Here is a 20171-nt window from a genome sequence, read left to right as displayed (position 1 = left end):
ATTACAGATCATACTCGAAATGGTCTCCACCATAGACATGCATAGACATGCTCTTTCCCGCCAATTGTCCCTTACTGCCAAAGAAATAGATTCGAATTTAACCGAGTTACAGGCATCTATTATTGTTTGCTTTAGTTCATTTACAGATGCAATTACGGCTTGATTCTGATCGCCCCCTGTGTCGATATAACACCACGCCCATCAAATTTTTCTTTAAAAAAAATAGAGGAATCTATTTCTGAAATAAAATCCACACCTTCCTATTTGAAAAAATGAAGTTGGTGCCTGTATTTCGCTTCTGGAAGCACAGAAAAAAATTTACAAATTAAATTTGGATTTCTAACAAAAAACTAAGGGAACACGTATTTTTTAGTTTTTTTCTAGCTATCTTAGTTTTCCGAGAAAAAGTCGTTATCCATATAGCTTGGGACACACTGTATAGTATTTATAGTATAGACACCCTGTATAGTATTTATAGTATAGACACCCTGTATAGTATTTATAGTATAGACACCCTGTATAGTATTTATAGTATAGACACCCTGTATAGTATTTATAGTATAGACACCCTGTATAGTATTTATAGTATAGACACCCTGTATAGTATTTATAGTATAGACACCCTGTATAGTATTTATAGTATAGACACCCTGTATAGTATTTATAGTATAGACACCCTGTATAGTATTTATAGTATAGACACCCTGTATAGTATTTATAGTATAGACACCCTGTATAGTATTTATAGTATAGACACCCTGTATAGTATTTATAGTATAGACACCCTGTATAGTATTTATTTTAAAAAATAATTGAAGGAAAGAAAAAGTTTCAAGTAAGAATTGAATAAACCATGTTTCAAACTAGAAACATTCATAGGTACGTACAAATCTAAATCTATCAAAATATAGAATTAGTAGCTTAACTAAGAAGCATGTGACAAAACTATATCAGATCGTTGTGAACATCGTACATCTTAGAATTCAACATGTAATATACTCTTAGTCATAATTCAGTAGTTACACAAAACAGTTGTGTTTTCACTTAGTTAGAATAACGCACAGAACTTTCAGAAAAATTATCATATCTTAGTATTAAGGAACTTGTCGTAGGAATAATGTGTCTAATTTACATATAAAAAAAAAATATAACCTGACAGCTTTAGTAACATGAATAACAAAACACAAACAGCGAATAACGAACAACATTAATAAAGTGTATGTTTATTAAGTTAGAGCAATGTTTAGCGTGTACATCACCAAGTTATATTTTCCAGTTACATGTGTGTTATGTTTCTTTTTTTTCCTCAGTGCGTGACTAAAATTTTTTGCTACACTAATTTAGTTTTTTGTTGTTTTTTTGTAATAATAATAAGTTCAGTTAGAACTTTATAGAAAGATGCTCCAGCTATGTCTAGACAAGTTACAAACATATTTTTTTTCCCCCTAGTTCCAGAGCTAGTTATAAAGTTATATGGTTAAAAGTGTGGAGTCCAGTACACCGTGAGAGCATCCTTGCCCACTCGGCTAACAAACGTGACCCAACTATATCGTAATATAATATTTTTTCACTGCCAACGTTAATTACTTTTCTTATACATATATATACTAACTACCAACCACTTATTTTTTCCTCTTTTTTTTTCCTACAGCCAAGGGCTGTTATTGTTGTAATCAACAACCTGGGTATCCATTGAAAATTTCTATTTCCACATTAGACTATAAATAAACTCAATGAAGTATTGGGTATTGCCTTTAGATTTAGAGTCTCTTTCTTTCATTAAACTAGGTTTCATGGAACATACTGCTAATTCGTGTTCACCAAAGGGATAAAAAAAAAAAAAAAATGGTGTGAACATTCATTTCATTCTATGATTAGTAGACTTCTCGGGATAACTCGAGAAATTTTTCCCCATTTTTTTTGTCGTTTTGTCTCAGCTTAAAAGAAAAAAGCCACGCTAATTTTATCTTTCAACTGTTTACGTAATTGAATATATAATTTCAAATTTTTATATTATTCTCTTAAGAATATATTATTCTGGGACTATTGTCCCCTAAGAATAAATATATGTGAAGGTGGAGGCTCTATTAGTTTGGTCTAACTTTTAAATATTTATAAATAGAAATAAGTATATACAAAAATGAAAAATTAAAATTAATAAAATAAAAGAATACAATTATACTTAAGGAGAAAACTGGTTAGAAAGGAGATAATTGAACAAAAGGGACTTAAAGATAGAAAGGGTAGGAGCATGACGAACAGATGAAGGCAAGGAGTTCCAGAAAGAGGTAGCACGTTTAAGAAAGGATTTGTCGAAGGATTAAGAATGGTGTGAGGGAATATAGAGAACGGAGGAACGATATCTAGTATTACGAGAATGGATTGAGGATTTGAACTTGAGGATTTGGAAAATATAAGATGACCTTTGAGATTGAATGACTTAGAAAAGGAATGAATCTAAAAAATACTGGCGGCTGTAGACAGGGAAAAAGCCACTTCAACTCATCGTAGCAGTGCGAAATGCGGAAATAAATCTTAAATAAATACGTAATTGTGTACAGTTCAAATTTAATATTAACTCAAAACAATGTACAGTTCTGAAAAGCTATGTAATAAACATAGCGGCGCCACGGTAGCCGAGCGTTCAGAGGCGAGACCTGTAAAGCTAATATATTGTGGGACTGTGTTCAATTCCCGGTCTTTAGACCTTGGATTTTATTTAATGGTTAATACAAGAAATTTACTGTAAAGTATGTTTGCTAGTCGCCTCCGTCCACGACACCTAATTGGTAGTTGGACGTAAAGCAATAAAAGACGTAAAATAGGCATTACTTTTACTTTTAATAAATATAGTTGTCAAAATCTGTAAACCAGATATTTGATTCTCCAAATAGATTTCTATGGCGTAACATTAAGACGGAGAAGTAACGCGGAACTAAGGAGTTTGTACACGGGACGTCGACGTGGTGAGTTTGATAAAGCTTGGGACGCCTTCGTTTGGTAGAACACATGAATTCTGAGGAAATACCATATAAGGTAACTAAAGAAAGTATATATGGCACGCGTCGAGTGGGTGTAGACCAAGATCGCAATGGAGTGATGGTGTTTCTAAGGATGCGAGAACTCCTCCTTGATGTCCGAAACTGGATGGTAGCAGCATTGGTCCGGGACAACTAGCGTTCTTTGATAGAGGAGGCCAAGATAGGCGCATTGTACAACTCGAGTTGTAGCGCCAATTAGGGGGAAATAGATTTCAAAGATTTTTTATTAATTTTGCCCCAAAAAAACTGTTCTATCACTTTTTTCAAAACTTAAGATACTAACTACAAAGATATAAACCTTTATCTTTGAAATACTTTATTTAAAAAACCTAGTTCTGAAGAATCTAGAAGCTCACTTTAACTTTAATAAACGATGCAAATATTTATACAACTTTGGCACTATCTTTTTATATTATTCAAGGCGCGTCAACATCTAAGGTTATTGGCGCCCGGAGCTTTTTCCAGTGCACTGCCGGCCTCCGGACAGTGTTCTCTCGTTACAGACAACACTGTCCATCACCGGACAGTGAGCTGTAAGAAGCTCCTAGGAAAAGAAAATCTAAGGGTCAGCAGCTGGATTCGAACCCGGGACCTCCGCGTGGGAGTCCAGTATGCTAACCTCATAGCTAATCCCTTCCCTTTTTTTGAGTTGTTCAATTTAAGTTTAGTTATAAAAATAAAATAAAATTAGAATTGTAATCATTACATTAAGAGAATCAGCATGAATTAGATGTTATCAGATTTTTCATTAAATATTTTGTAGCAAGTTGCAAACAACTAAAATTGAAACAAACGATTATAAAAGCCTAACAAAATAAAAGAAAAATTTGTAAAGGATGGAATATTTTATAAGAACGATGTGATTAGTGTTAGAATAGAAACGATATTCCAGACAGTAATTGTAGACACGGCAATAATGAGTGTATTGATATTTTTAGAATATGTAATTTGTAGTTAAAGGAAACAAAAACTAACATTATAATAACAATGCAAGGAGGAATTACTTGTGTGAGGTTTGGATGGCTGCGGGAAGAAGTGTTGTCTCACAGCCCGAAGCTTCGGGGTAAGGCCAATTAAGAAAAAGAAAATTTAATGATCCAGATAGGAATACATTATAATATTTGATGGGGTGTAGATGTGTGTAAATCAGTATCACATTAGCTACCTCCCACCTTCTCGATTACTGCATTGCTCGTTCGATTTGAATACGAAGGAAATGCATTCATTATACCATACTAACGCACGCACTCAAAATACTCACATCCACTTCTAAAGAGTTTTTAAAAAGTTAGTGTGCTTAAAAATTCTGTCTTAATTTAAAATTAAAAAAAAAAAATATTTTTTTTACAACTTCAAATGTTTTAATTTATATTACAACTCGTTTAAAACAGTACTGCATTTAACGCAGCTTTTTGCTAAAGAAATAATTTTTTGAGTTCACCTAAATTTGGCTTTTATAGAGTAGTCTACATTATATTGTACAAGATAAACCAGGAAAACCGGCCACTAACGATATGATTCCACACCTTATTTCTGGGAAAAAAATTAATTAAATATAGCATAAAATGGCTGTTTCATAATTCTTTTGTGCTTCATTATTATTTTTATTTTTTGCCGTAGTCTTAACTCATTAAAACAATGAGTATAAGGGTTGATCGTCATAAAGAACGGCAAAAGGCTGTAACGTTGAAAAACACCCAACTTTGACAATTTTTTTCTCTTTTTCTATAAAAGATAAAATTCCTAAATTTTCTTTAAAATATATCGTAAATCCTCCTTTATAACTATAATTTTTTTTGCAACAACCCAGATCTAATAAATTTCGAGAAAAAATTTACAACTCTAAAGTTACTTTTTAGGAAATGTTCTTGTTATTGTAGAACTTGAGATCTACTTTTTCATAATTTATTGAAGTTTTGAAAACAATGCATTTAAAAAAATTTTTTTTTCTATAATGTATGAGGGACAAGAAGGGTAAATTGAAAGTAATAAGATCAGACTGAAGTAACGAATTCAAAATGGGATCCAATCAGATTGATGTACCGTACCCTTAAGGCGTTAATTTTGAAGGAAAAAATCTAAAGTTGGAGGTGTATTTTATTCTCTTATATCTCCAATTTTTGTCGGCAGATAAAAGCTGTATCTATTACTAAAGATTTAAAAGGTTCAATTATTCCATCTGGACAAAATGAAATGAATACAACTGTAATTATGTGGAATTATTTGTTAATAACCCCTAAACATGGTGTAGAACTAAATAAGTTTTGTTCGTTGGAGAAGTAGCCCGCCAAGGAACGAGTTCTTACAGATTGCCTCAAGATAATGGCCACTAAATTAAAGGCCTTTACACTACACGACATCCTCATTTTTCGAATTAAATTTGGGTAACATTATCTAATTATATCTCTTATTTTTCCTTTAAAACATATTTGGTTCTAAAATGGATTGTTTCAAAATATTGGAGTAGTAAGATTAATAATCTAAAATGGATTTTATGTACCAAACGTTGAAGTTTTGCACGCAATCCAACCATTGAGCACTTGTCTCAGAATGTTGCCAATCAATCTTTGCCTCTATTCATTTGTAAAAGTGCATATCTAAACATTGGCAAATATCTTTTCCTCTCGCGACTTGTTGGGTTATAAGTTCATTTGGCACAATCTCTTGTTTATTTTTTTACTCACATTATAGAGATGGAGGCTAACCGTTTCTTTATACTTCTAGTATAAAAGCCAGTTCTAAAGAAAGTGCACGATTACTAACAGATGCGTGACATCCTATAAAATCTCAATAATTTCACTTTGAGACGGCCCTGAAATTTCTTTTGTAAGGTCTATGATCACTATTACACTTTTAAAACCAATAGGAAATGTATAAATAAGCTTCAGCAGATGTACAGTATTTTTGTTTTTGTTTTTATAAGAAATAAAGGAGTTTTTAACAGTCATACCAAACTAAATTAAACCTGTTTAATAAAATAAATCAACTAAAAACAGCAAACTTGATTGCAGAGAGGCGGCTTGCCGAGGGTGGGGCTCGGAACTGGTGTGCGGCAGTGTGGCCGGGCTGACCGCCGCCCAGAGAAGAATGTGTCGGACTGGACCGGATCTGATGATAGCCTTGGGCCAAGGAGTCAGCATGGCTCTCGCTGAATGCCACGCTCAGTTTGCCAAACACAGATGGGATTGTACACATCTTGGCAAAGGTCATTCATTTGGATATGTGCTGGTTGTAGGTAGGTTTTTATACATAATAAATCATAAAGACAATGATATACTGGGTTTGCAATGGTTTAAGTGTATAGGAATGAATGAATTCCTTTCCTAATCCAATAGGAACTAATGTGTAATGCAGATGCCTTTCAATGTTCGTATAGAGAAGTTTGTAAAATTTCTAGCAGTTCGATATATTTAAATCTCAGCTTATCATATTGTGCTGAAAACATTACATCAGCTCATATTGTTTCCCCCTTGTCCATTTTATGAAGACTGCAGACTGAATCTCATGTCTGGAACTGAATTATTTTTTCATGGACTCGGCATTTTGTTTTAAGGTAGCAATAGGACATAAAATTGTTTAGGTAAGCAGATGGTTTTGTCCTTGAGAGACATTTTTTCTCGTACTTACAGATAAACTAATGACATTATACTTCACTATTTTATTATTTTTTCTGCCACTAAATTACTTCGTTAAGGTTGCGAAGTATAGTGATTAATAACAAGAAATAAGGCACATTTTATGCACGTTAATATGTTTTAGAAGTACATCTGTTTCAGGAAGTCGTGAAGCAGCTTACACATATTCTATAGCCAGTGCTGGGGTTGTGTACAGCATAATGGCAGCTTGTTCCCGCGGTGAAATCACTTCCTGTGGCTGTGGTACTACCAATCGACGGCAGCCAAGAGTTCAGGCCAGTTGGAAATGGGCTGGCTGTTCGGTGGACTTAGCTCTGGGACTCAGGATTGCCAGGAAGTTTCTTGATAATCGAGAAGTTGAAGGAGACGCCCGAGCTCTTATGAATCTTCATAACAATAAAGCTGGAAGAAATGTTAGCTTTCATTTTTTTATTTTAGAAGTGGTATCATTTTATTACTTAATATTAAGACTAACCAACCTAGTATAAATCTGGTGGTGTGTTCTTCTATCGTTGCAATTACTTTTATTGATTAACTTATTAATTATATTTCAAAATCTGGACATATGTTCAATTACAGCGATAAATTTGTAGAAATTATAACATTATTAACTCGGTTCTGGAACTAGAAATGCTACTAGCGTGATCGGAAGAATGAACTTAAATTTTCTGGACTCAGATAAAGCATCGCTTGTCCATGCAATTCATTGAAAGAAGTTGGGACGTCTCACTTTCCTCAAAAGGATCGTTTTTTTTTTTTGTTTTTTTAAGTGAAGCTAATAAAATTTAGTGTGAAAAAATTCTTACACATGAATCACACATGATGGTCATCTATAGATCTGAAGCATACAGCATCTGAAAGATTTACTATTTCCAATATAAACAGTGCACGTGGACTTACATAACGTTTATTATTTTACAGGCAATTAAAACAACTCTGGTCAAGGATTGCAAATGTCACGGAGTGTCGGGAAGTTGCACAATGCGTAGCTGTTGGATGAGCTTACCAAGATTTAAGAAAGTTGGCGATCATTTGATGCGAAAATATTGGCGAGCTCGAGAAGTTAGATTAGGTGAACAGGGCTCGTTGGTCACCGGTAAGTCTGATCGCAAGCCGAGAACAGCCGACCTCGTCTTCATAGAACATTCGCCAAATTATTGTGAACCTGATAATACAATTGGTTCTCCGGGAACTAAAGGCAGAAACTGCAATCGATCAGCTACAGGCGAGTTTAATACTATGATACTCTAAATCTATTTGGATCTACGTTGTTACGATAAATTAATATTATTTTTAAGGATCTGTCCATTATTTCAAATGAAAAATTGGGAATTTCATAAAATAAAAAAAGGAACGGTATTTTATAACGTTTATTCCAGTAGTTTTTGATGATTAATCCTTATGCAACTGTTCTACCGGATAGTTTTAATCACTTTAAAATTATTCATTTTTCTAACTTAGGAGTTTGCTTTTTTGGAAACTTATGGACTGTGAGAATAACTTACTCCATTTTACAATGCATTTTGAAACAAAAAGTGTTCAGCTGCTGATGCTATACACTGTGTTTTAAGAGAAATAGAAAGAGTAGATGTCTAACTAGAAGCACTTTCGCACTTGCTGCAGAATTTTTTTTAAATGAACAATTACTTACATTTTATTATTATTTCTTAAGGTTTAGGAAGCTGTGATGAGCTGTGCTGTGGAAGAGGCTACAATACACATCAACAGCTGAAATCTTGGCAGTGTAATTGTAAATTTAATTGGTGTTGCCAAGTAGAATGTCAGACATGTACACAAAACACTGAAGTATATACTTGCAAATAATTACATTTTTGTTTTTATAATTTTTAAAACGATGTGTTAATGTTGCGATAATTGTACCCAGTATCGCAGTAATACGACCGCGGATGATTGTAATGTACTAATAAAGTTCCAGTAAAGTTCAATGATCAGTATTCAATTATTATTATATATTAAAGTTAAAGCGAATTGTTAAATACTGTTTATGATATTAGATAGAATTGTTTCAATTAACTTTATTTTCAGTCTTAAACAAATTTGTAATAAAATGTATAGGATAAAATTTCTAAGCACGATTAATTTAAGCATATAGGAATTAAATTTAAAAATAAATTTTATATTTAATTAAAAGATATTTTGTATCACTTTACCAAAATTCAATTAATTGATTGCCATTTAACTTTGCAAGAAAACAAGGTTCATACACAGTAAAATGTAGTGCTGGCGTGATGTACCGAGCCAGAACTTGCACTTAAATACTTCTGGTATGCAGCAAAGTTATGATAATTTGTAGCGAATAACTTTCAATTACAACTACTTTTTCACATGTTAATTGTAAATTACTGCAGCTTGCATTTAATTCAAATTTGGCGCCCCTCCTCGCTATTCCAAACAGGTAATTCTTAGTACTTTCTCTTAATACACTTCCACTTGAAAGTATTGCAATCTTGTCAAAATTTCAGGTTTCGAAATGTGTTTTTTACAAATTTGGTAAGTATACATGTGTGTGTGGAGTATGGTCAACATTAATAAAAAACGAAATATCGCAGTAAGTTCACATTTTACTGGTTTATTTTATTGGACCCGACGATAAGCTTTCGGACAAAAATAGTCAACTGGAATTGCCACTTAACTAAATCGATTATCCACTTTTAGGATTATTTCGAAAATGGTTCCTACGATTTTCTTTTTGAACTTTGCATACTTATTGTTCATATCCAGTTTTAAAACTTTCATTTGAAACATTTTCCAATTAAAATTCGCATAAAGGCACTTCTTATCAAGGGGATTGATTGGGCTTACTTAGATAGCGCAATTTCAATGAATTTTGGGATTTATCTAATAAGTACTATTAAGGCTTAATAAATAGGCAACCAAAATTACAAATTTGAAGTAAATTGGTTGACTGGAAATGCTATTTCACTTCATAGAATTTTTAAATTGTCAGCGATTTTATAGAAAATAGTACCTTTTAACTCTTTGCGGCTAGGTGGGTTAAAAACTGTCTCACCTTTTGCTTAGCTTTTGCTGCATGGTGGGATATATTTTAACCCACCTCGAAAAGTTGAAGTTATTCATACATACAGCTTAATATGTTATTTAAAGTTGTTCATTCAGTTGGCAGTGTTATGCACCAATGTTAAATGCGTAAATAAGTGAAATAATTTTTATATTTATTATAAACTTGACCGATAGTAAAAAATGGTGGCACCGCATACTGTTCTATTATTTGGATGCAGCTGTTGTTAATTCATATATTGTTTATAAAAAAATTGGGTCAAAACATGGAACTTAAACATTTCAAGGAACAGTACGCTGAAGGACAGTGCTGTACTGTCTGCAAAGTTCCGCTTTGTTTTGGTAAAAAGTTGTGTTTGAATGAACATCATATAAAGCATTAGTTGCATAGTGGTATTATACAATACCAGTGTCCCACACTAAAAAAGAACTATTGAAATGGTATTAATTTTTTCTTTTCTTTTTTCTTATTTTGAGAGTGATGATTATTTGAGAGGGATGATTACATAAGTAAAATAATGGAAATGAATGTTTATTTCCATTTTTTTTTATAATAAAAGAAATCCTGTGCAACTAGGGCTTTTATTTTCTTTAAAATTGTGTGCCTCAAAGAGTTAAATGAACATGTATTGAAGTTATCAATTTTTTAGGGCAAATTGTAAGTTTCAAAAAAATTGAAGCATGTAAACTGTGGTAAGAGAAAGTCGTGTGAGTGGCGCGTCAACATCTCAGATTATTGGCGCCCTGAGCTTGTTTCAGTGCACTACCGGCCTCTGGACAGGGTTCGCCCGTTACAGACAACACTGTTAATCACCGGACAATGAGCTGTTGAAGCTCCTAGGAAGAGAAAATCTAAGGGTCAGCAGCTGGATTCAAACACGGGACATCCGCGTGGGAACCCAATACGCCAACCGCAAGCACAACTAATCCCTTCCCGTTATGTAAGATATGTTAAAGATGGGAATCATTCGCTTCATCGGTTTATCCTCACTACCATTAAGTAACGTAGTTTAACCAAACTTCATAAAACCTTAAATAACCTGCCTGCAAAAATGTAAATGGCAGTTAGTTATTACAAAAATAAACATTTCATTATTACCTTTAGGGTACGTGTTACTAATTTTCAAAGTGTACATTAGAACTGACTCTTGTAGATAAATTTCTTGCATAAAAGATTATTGTATTAGGTAGTTAATTTAAGTAGAAATAAAATGATTTAAATATATAATAAACTCAATTGATTAATTCATTTCTTTTAATTCATAGTACAATAGTAAAACTTACTGTTAATATCACCAAAGTTTCATTAAAAACTTTATATTTTGCACAAAACCGATAATTTTTAATCACACAAGATAATCAGTACGCTTTATTAGGAAGATATATTTCTTATAATAATAACTTTTTAAATGCCAGCATTATAATTATTTACAACTTTAAGAACACACATTATTAACTCAGGAACTTTTGCTTTAATCCTCATGTACATGAGTTGAGTCCACAGGACTCAAACAAACTCAAATTTATTCAATTATAATAATTTTTTATTTATTTTTATTCAACTCTTTCTCGAAGAAAAAGTTTTTTTGAGAATTTTCAAATTTGAGTACAAATTTTCATATTTGAGTTTTCCCCGGAAATACACATTTTAAGATCCCCAGAATAAAAAAAAAAAAAATTATTGGACGTGGCCTCTTTGTGTGTAGTCGGTACAACCCAAAAATGGAAAGTCGCACAAACTTCAAAATATCATAATTCAATGGAGCCAAAATAAAGTTTTCTGTCTGCAGAAACGCTGGATGATGAACTCAAGCGGGCTGGATTGTACTAAATTCTGGCAGCTCAAGTCAGGGAACAATGGAAAACAGTTGAGAGAAGCTTGTTACTCAATAACTCAATGGGTCTTGTTTACGAAAAAAAAAATTACAAATTGTATTTCTTATTCTTCTGCTTTTGAAAAAAATGTTATTTGTATGACGTATAACAAACACACAAAAAAATTAGTTTGGAAATTTAACTATACTGAGAAAATTAATTAAATAAAGGTTTGTGTATTTTTATTATTATTTATATAAATATTTTTTAATTAAAGGCGCGTCATCATCTGAGGTCATTGCCGTCGAAAACCTTTATCGGTGCACTGTTGGTCTCTGGATAACGTTCTCTCGTTACAGATAACGCTGTTTATAATCAAACAGTTAGCTGTTGCACCTAGGGAGAGAAATCTAACGGCAAACAGCTGCATTCGAGCTCTGGATCTCAGTGTTGCAAACACTGAGGCAATCATTTTCCTTATAAACCACTATATCCAATCGTTTTATTTTTCTCATATTGACGCTTACCCTGCTCCAAAATTGAAGATGCCTATAATCAAATCCTCTCCACCTGAGTGTACACAAATGGTCACAATACACTTGGAAGAACCTGCCGAAAGTAGCTCTCAGAATTAAAGGGGATGTTATTTATATCCAACTCTTTCAGATTACGGAACGAAGTGGTAAATGTGTTTTACATGCACAAATCTTGCTCTCAATAAGGGAGCAGGGATATTTTCCAAATCAAAGATAATTTTTTATTGCCTAGACCAGTGTCATAAAAAACTTGCTGATATCGATGAAATATTTAGAGTCACTCTGATATCAGGAATAATCTTCAAAACAGAGAGATATGATCTCTCGAAAAGATATCAACGTATTAAGTATTAGAATTGAAACAACAAACTTCCTTCCTCTGTTTCCTCACAGATTCACTCATCAACATTTACAAATTCATGGAAACATGTATTAATTCAAGCAGAAGTGACAGTTGTATCCAACTTCATCTAATCACAACCTTAAAATCAAGTTAAATTATTGGAAGAGTATTGTGTTAATCACCTTTCTACTTTTTTTTTTAAAAAAAAAAAAGAAAGAAAGATTCAACACAACTGACAGAAGCTGCCGCTTGAAAGTTATGTAGAGCTCTCGAAATGAAACTGTTGCGTAAGAAACCCCAAGTTAGATGCCTTCAATCTTGAAGATCCATGGGTAGACTGGGATGGCGATATACATGGTGTAGAACAATGGCTATTACAAAGATCACATTGATCCAATATGCGCAACAGTTCCCTTGGTGTAGGCCCTCCAGCGGTCTGCGAAACTATAAATTAAAAGGATAATTATAAATTAAAACGACAAGCTAATTGTCTTTGTGAAGAATACAAAACATTAAGTCAGTCTCTGAATATCTATTTATTAAATATGCCTCCCTACGTTTACTCTTACATTTTCCGAAATAATTCCAACTTGCGTGTACTACTTCACAATCAATATCCTTGAAACTTGAGAATATATATTCATAAATATATACACACCTGGCTCCATCTTCTTAGAGATATCCAGTGCTGTGGTCAAGTCCCACATCTGAAGGGTTCCATTCGAATGACCAGTAAAGAGGAACTTACGTGGGCGTGAACCCATCCACGATGGTCCTTCACATTCGTGGACACAGAAAGATGTAATCGTGGCACCGTCCACAGCTCGGATCACACATACCCTAACAAATAATGTACGTTAAATTTTATCTGCTAAGTTTATAAAAATACAGTTTTTTACTGTATAAGACAAATGAATATGATATGCTGCGATGGGGTTGCTAATAATAATAATTTGTATTTTTTATTTATTAAAATATGCCTCCCTACTTTTACTCTTAAATTTTGTTTGAACCAGGTTGTGAATTATTAACGATTGGGTTAATAATTTTCCATTATGTAAAACAAAAAAAAACATAAAAAATTGGGCACACATTTTTCTACATTTTCCGACTTTTGGTAAATATATGTTTAAACTACACATGCAAGCGTTATTAATGATAATCGCAGAAAAATAAAAAAATGTACTTAGTGTGGTAAGTGTGCTTCTTGGAGGAACCGACAGGCTAAAGCGCACATTAAGACTGAGAAAGACTCTTTTAATATTTTTTATTCAAATTTTGTTTTTGCTGTATTAGTTAGTTTCCATATAAATGTTTCAACTTTATCTTAAACTTGAAAATATAGTGTTTTTATCTCATTTTTTCAACTAATATTTATACATGAGAAAACTTACCTACGACCATTTGAGGCCAGTCTTACATACAATTCTGACGTTTCAGGGACAATTTTTTGAACAAAAACTTGCTCATCATCCTGCTCGCCAAAAGGACCTGAATTTTTGAAATCTAAATAAATTGATAATATTCATTTTCACTATTCACAACAAAACACCTGGAAATTATTTTATTAAATTCATAATAAATGGATAATAATTTACCAAAATCGTTTCCTACAGTATAGCCCAGATTGGAATCAACCTCTTCTAACGAGAGAATTTTAAAAGAAGCTACAGGTGTTGAACCAGGTTGTGTCGAGATCATACCTCTAAATCTAGTGACACTCCAAGATCTTACATGGTTGTATTCAGAACACACGGAGACCAAAAACTTCTCTGAAAGGGTTACCTGTACATTGAAAAGTTTATGTCAGGAAAAAGAATAATTTCATCGTTTACACGTTGATCGTCAATGTTTAAACAAATATTTCTATTATTTATATAGAGGAGGTGGTTCCTTCATTGATCAGCACTCATGAAACACCAAGTACAATAGTAACGAAAAGAATTCATATGCTTACTTTTGTAACAGGGCTTTGGTGAACGTTGAAAGTTTGAAAGAGCTGTGGGCTATGCCCCACAGTTTCAGGATGTTGAACAATAACTCTTACGGTGCCAGAGCTTGTGCCGTAAGCAATTTCTATCCAGTTACCGCATAGACCTGCAATAGATAAATTGAATGTTATAAGTAAAAAGTTTAGTTCATTGAAAATTATTTAAAGAAATCTCATAAAACCACTATATTTTAAAATAATTTCTTAAACATTATGTTTTTACATAACTATACATACTTGTTTTTGGTGTGAGATATACAGAGATCGCTGTAATAGGGTCGTGGGAAGGGTCCCTATAGAGTTCTGTCACTAGCAGATCATTATCCTTCATTCTCAAAGGGAATTTTTGCATATCTGGAAACAAAACATAGAAGGCATATTCAGTTTTATAGTGTTTATGCAAACGGAACCATAATTAATTTAAAAAAGTTAAGGCCAAAAAATGTTGCATTGTATCAACAATTACTTTTAATTTACTAAGAGTCCTGTAAGAGAAAAATATTCCAGCCCATTAGGATATCATAGGATATCCCCGCATAACAAAAAAAAAAACAAAACATTTACTGTCCCAAAACTCACACATGTATGATTACAACCATTTAGTTGATGAGTGCATCAATCCTAAAAGCAAACGCAAGCTTCCAACATACAAAATTTACTTCGTATTATCAAACTAGAGAAACTATAAGAACTCTGAGGGATAAGATTCACATAATTGAATAATAATACAGCAAAGCCTAAGCTGGTATTCACCTATAATTATGGCAATTTTAGTACAGAAATGTGAATATGCCTTTTTAAAATTTCAGTTACCTATGTAATAGATTGAACCATTATTGCATCCTAAGAGAAGAAAGGAACCAGCGGTGTCGAAGGAAGATATTGGAAGTACATCTTGTATCTGCCAATGTTGTGACATAGAATGCCATACTCCGACCTTGCCTGTCGGAGATAATGCAACCAGTTGGGTACCTATGAAGAATAGGTGTTCAACTTTAACACCTAGATTAAATGCACCTATGTTGAGCCTGGGTCCGTGTTCTTTAACTCCCCATAATCGAATCTAAAAAATAAAATAAAATCCTATATTCAAATTAAAGAAAAGTTTGACGCATATAAAAGCTGATTTGAATTTTAAGCTAAAAAAAATACAATCTTTATTCTCTTTCCATTTCAAGCAGCCTTTCACATGTTACGGGAAAATGGGCGAAAATCAGTTCCCGTGTTTGTTTTCTTTCTTGGGTTAAGCTTAAGCAGGACTGCATAGTCTAGTGTTATTCTTTAGGTTTTTCAGATATATCTACTTTTATCACATTGTAATTATTATTTCCCGGATTTCAATAAGTGGAAAAATCTTTTAACTTCCTTTAATTTTAGGAGCAAATTTATTGGACATAAGATTCCTATAAATAAGATTTCAGTCATGCAGTACAATTAACATTTGTGCCCTACCCTTTAACATTGTAATGACTTCCCTAGAAAAAAAATTCAAATAAAGGTGTGGAACTTTATGATGACTGGTTTGGACCAGAGCCTTTCTGCTAGATCCCCACGTAATTCGACTTTACAAATAAAGAAACCATCGACTTTCTTTTTAATGTGGAGCTTAACTTACGATTACCAAGTTAGTTATAATGAATGGAGGAGTGGATACTAATACATTAAAATGAACATTTTCCAAAAAATAAGTAGCTGTACGCGGGTCTCAAACTAGGGATCACCCGTTCGGTTCGCATTTATAACAATTACACTGAACCAACCCCCAAAAAACTAAACCGTAAACCTGCTCGATGTGCCTTTCTCGAAAGAACAGAGATATTAAATAAAGGATTTTTTATTAACTTCAAAGATGTTTTCCTGCATAAAAATAGATTAAATCAAATAGTAGATTAAAAAACTATATTTAACTGGCGTAAAATTTTGCTTAAACTCACCTGAGAGGAATAAGAAACAGCTAACATATTGTACTCTGTTTGGCTAGGGTACTTTCCATAATCCGAAAGCTTAGCATTTAAAGCAATCCTATCTATTGGTTGATCAATATGTGGTGAAGTGAACACGTGATGCCATCCTTTTGAACTACGAATGGCTAGGCATGCCACAAAATGTGGATATGCCACCGCCACCCAAGAATGATGCGCTTTGATAGCTACAATTTTAGAATTTCCTCCAGTACCCATCAACTGAAAAATAATGTTAATTATACGTAATAAATAGGTAAAACATATTGAATTTAAAGATAAAAATGAGTAATAAACCTGAGGTAATGACGTGTGAGCTGGTAAATCTATAACCGAATGTCTTATATCTAATGATCCAGATCTGGAATGGCCAGGTCTGGATGAAGACGGTGTTCTGGGAGAAAGTAATGACTGACATCTAAATAACATCAAATACAAAAAACAGTTGGTACACGAGAACTTTTAACAAATATTAGAATTTACCAGATATTTTAAAAGACCTTGGATCCCAAGAAGAGTTGCGGGAATGTGAGCGGTGGGTGTGAGTGTGGGCTCCTCCACTAGCAACGCTACTACTTGAAGAGCGACAACTTTCTTTCGACTGAAATGTTTAAAATTAATAATATTATAAATTAAGCAAAAATACAAGGAATTGATTTTAGGCAGATACTTGAATATCAGAGTTGGTTTTTCCAACCAATGAATCATTCTCTCATTGTTTTTTAAACACTTCATTTGCAGTATTAGTCTAGTGTTTATCGTTTAAATAACAGTTTATCGTTTAAAGTGAGAGCCAATCTTACAGCAATCTCCCTGTTCATACAGATCTGACTTCAACAATCTTTATCAACGCCTATGGTGCCAGCCACACCATAATACTTAAAATGGCAATTGGCTAATTTAACAGCTAGAGATACCTCCTCTCGGATTAGCAGAGAGTTCAAAATGCTAACAATAAAAGATTTGGAAAACTGTACCAGTCCAAAAGGTCAATTGCTTAAGATGGCTGAAAAAAGAAAAGAAATAAAACAACTATCTTCATAGACGAATTGTGTTTATCCACTTAACTACGAGTGTTTTAGTTAATTTATTAACTCAGTGTTTTCATTTAAGAGGAAGTATATTACCGGCCAAAATTATAAGCTTCATTATAAGGTAAGGTTGTAGTGAAATTTAGAAAGTGATTGGCAGAATTGAAAGACGGCATCATTAGAGTTCTGTTACAATTGATGGACAGAGAGAATACAAGTCACATTAAAGTTGAAATAAATCACGAAACTACAAGTTCACAAACCTAGAACACTTGAAAAATAACGTTTCTAAAAGGAAGAAAATAACTGAGATGAGAAAATAAATCGCAAATGAAAAGAACTAATGGATGGGGAAATAGATAAGAGTTACCGGCTGCGAAAGGTTGGGGAAAAAATCATTAATCCAAATTAGAATACAAAAATAATGTTTGTTAGTGAACGCATTTGGTTTGAGAAAGATTTCAAGAATTAAAACTTAAAACATTTTGAGAACTTAGTTCCAGAAAAAGACTTTAAATTGTGTCAAAATTGTTTGTTCGAGACCTAAAATACCACAATTGAAGATCGGATGGATTTATTTATCCTCAACGTCCAGATCATTTGACTCCGTTTCCAAAAGTATTTAAGGTTTACATTAGTTCCCAATTTCGTATTGAAGAAAAAAAAAAAATTAAAATTTACAACCGTTTCGCGGTATGAGGAATGTGTCAGTATCTCTGATACTGCCTGTCCCATTTTCGATTTAGATTAGCTGAAAGATTCAACAGAGTGGCTAAGAGTGAATGGTGTCAAATTTATTATTAGTGCTACGATTAGCACTCAGGGACCTCAATCCTCTAAAAAAGGAATTTGGTCCAATTGTTCAACCCTATAAAGAATGAATAAATGTACACAAACTTACAACTCTTAGATCTGGAGGAGTAGGCGGTGTAGGCTGTTGTAGAAGTCCATAGAAGATAATATCACCACATGAACTCTGATCCAATTCTTCACACAGCAACAGTCTTTTCACCAATGGTGCCACACCATAATATTCAGCTTCATGTCGCAAATGGCTGATTTCACAATTAGCGATATCTATTTCTCTTGTTCGCAGGTAGTTCAAAATACGTGCAAAAAGATTTGGATCTCTATCTATAAAGATTTAACAAAATCTTTTGTATTAAGACTTTACGTTCATACACAAATAAAAAATAGCTTTCTTCAATAATTTACATTTATTTACTAAAAAATGTACTTCCGATTTCGATTTTGCTGGATATTCACATAATCTTAATCCCACTTTGGCATAGTTTGCTTCGAGGTTTTATCCAAGTGGTACATGTTCGAATGTAAAAGAAAAAACGGTATACTCTCGAAATCAAAGTTAAATGGTGAAGGTGGGTTTACTAGGGTTAACAAAAGTCTCAATAGTTAGAGGGCAACATAATTTATGTTGGTTCCTGCAGATAACGTTACATACAAATTCTATTCCAATCAGACACTTTTGAAAAAAATATACTTTTTCTGCTTTTTGAAAACTTTTAATACTTTATGAAAAAAAACAAACTAATTTATGCCTTTCTGCCGCAAGGAATACGCGAGATTTTTTATCTTCATTTGCACCACGATATGTAAAAGCGAAAACTGTTAATGTAAACATATTCAGCCAGTACCTATAAAATAAGCTCCCGCTTCGTCTCTTAAAGAAGATATCCTTCCACTAAGTAGAGCTGTGAAAAATGTTTCTGGTATCCACATAAGAGTTTGGCGCGAAGTAGAAAACCTAGTATAATTAATAACACCAAAAATCACTTAAATGAAATAAAAATGTTTCGATATTTTTTGATTAAAGAAAAGGATTGTAGTATACCTTTTTCCTCCAACATTTAAATGAATTATGTCGCCTACACTACTAGGGTAGGTACTCATAATTCAGAAATTATCATCTGATCATAAATTTCATAATATTTATATCGCTAGCTGACGTAACCTTCCCACTCTATAACCTTTGTTACTACGCTGATTAGTGGAGCTTTAAGTACACGGAACGGTTGCCAAATGAAAAAACTCTGGAGTTGTAAAACTCACATAACTTTCTTTTACTGAAACTAAGCGAAAAGTGTACTTTCGTAAATATTGGAGGTGGATATTCTTAATTATAGATATAAGTTTTTAATTTTTATATTTAGGTTCTCGGAGAGGCGCCCCTGCCATCTTTCCTCTTTAGAATTTATACATAAAACGCTTTGACGCCTACAAATATGAGCAGACTAATAGAGTAAACTTGTTTTATTAAATCTGTAAACGCTCTCATATCTCCACATTCTCTTAACAGAAAAGAGTTAAAAGTTCCTATTTTATTTCGTCATTGTTGCAAAGTGAACCTATTATGCTCACGACCATTCCAATTTTAAAAAGTAATTTTTGCAGAAAGCTAAGACCATTCAGGCTGCGGAATCAAGCCAAGCCTTCATCATGTAGATGGTAAGGTGCCAATGACTCCCATATTTTGGCTGTTTGCACTTCAATATAATTTATGTTCTAAGCTTAAAGAACCATTTTTGTAGAGGGCAGTAAAAAAAAAGTTTAAATAGTTCGCAAAATATTTAGAAAAATAATGTCTGAACCAGAGGAGATTTTTCAACCAAAGGATCGACAAAGATAAAGGTATATCAAGTGCATTAAGTAGACTCATTATTTTACACACCAGGTTCTTCCCTCAACAACAATTCAGTTAAAGAATTTATAAATTGCCTAGATAATGGTTATCATTTTTATTTACTACTTTTGGCAATGAA

General features: G+C 33.0%; 2 protein-coding genes across 5 annotated transcripts in view; one reads left to right on the top strand and one right to left on the bottom strand.

The window, feature by feature from the left end:
- Nucleotides 1–8766, top strand: part of Wnt2 (Wnt oncogene analog 2) — a 32888-nt gene extending 24122 nt beyond the window's left edge. For 2 of the 3 annotated variants that reach the window (XM_074143621.1, XM_074143623.1), the window contains exons 2-5: nt 6053–6276; nt 6818–7089; nt 7598–7901; nt 8349–8766. In XM_074143621.1, coding sequence (XP_073999722.1) covers nt 6053–6276; nt 6818–7089; nt 7598–7901; nt 8349–8500 — 952 coding nt within the window. In that variant the 3' untranslated portion in view covers nt 8501–8766. Of the gene's footprint in view, nt 1–6052; nt 6277–6803; nt 7090–7597; nt 7902–8348 lie in introns of those variants that run through there. The other variant, XM_074143624.1, reaches the window with a different exon arrangement.
- A 2186-nt stretch (nt 8767–10952) lies between these two features.
- On the bottom strand, nt 10953–19401 carry LOC141462046 (BTB/POZ domain-containing protein KCTD3). 2 transcript variants are annotated; one of them, XM_074143619.1, is made up of 13 exons: nt 19244–19401; nt 19047–19156; nt 18293–18525; nt 16861–16961; nt 16658–16778; nt 16334–16582; nt 15213–15462; nt 14637–14753; nt 14367–14506; nt 14008–14194; nt 13804–13915; nt 13068–13249; nt 10953–12853 (listed from the first exon to the last, which is right to left on the bottom strand). In XM_074143619.1, exons 1-13 carry the CDS (start codon nt 19300–19302, stop codon nt 12666–12668), a joined length of 2049 nt encoding a protein of 682 aa, XP_073999720.1. In that variant the 5' UTR covers nt 19303–19401; the 3' UTR covers nt 10953–12665. The 2 variants fall into 2 exon arrangements, with proteins under 2 accessions (XP_073999720.1, XP_073999721.1); XM_074143620.1 differs by having other exon boundaries at nt 13804–13900.
- Nucleotides 19402–20171: the final 770 nt, after the last annotated feature.

This window comes from Rhodnius prolixus, unplaced genomic scaffold (assembly GCF_049639745.1).
Source record: "Rhodnius prolixus isolate KJV_2025 unplaced genomic scaffold, Rpr scaffold_12, whole genome shotgun sequence".
NCBI classification, from domain to species: Eukaryota; Metazoa; Arthropoda; class Insecta; order Hemiptera; family Reduviidae; genus Rhodnius; species Rhodnius prolixus.
Note: the sequence above shows the minus strand (reverse complement) of the source record. Positions and strands in the feature narration are given on the sequence as shown.

Excerpts from the sequence above, each read along its gene's own strand:
- LOC141462046 (XM_074143619.1), bottom strand. The coding sequence starts at position 19,302 with ATGAGTACCTACCCTAGTAGTGTAGGCGACATAATTCATTTAAATGTT. Across the intron at positions 14,507-14,636 it reads ATATCTCACACCAAAAACAA|GTCTATGCGGTAACTGGATA; the intron begins GTATGTATAGTT and ends TATCTATTGCAG. Across the intron at positions 13,916-14,007 it reads TACTGTAGGAAACGATTTTG|ATTTCAAAAATTCAGGTCCT; the intron begins GTAAATTATTAT and ends CAATTTATTTAG.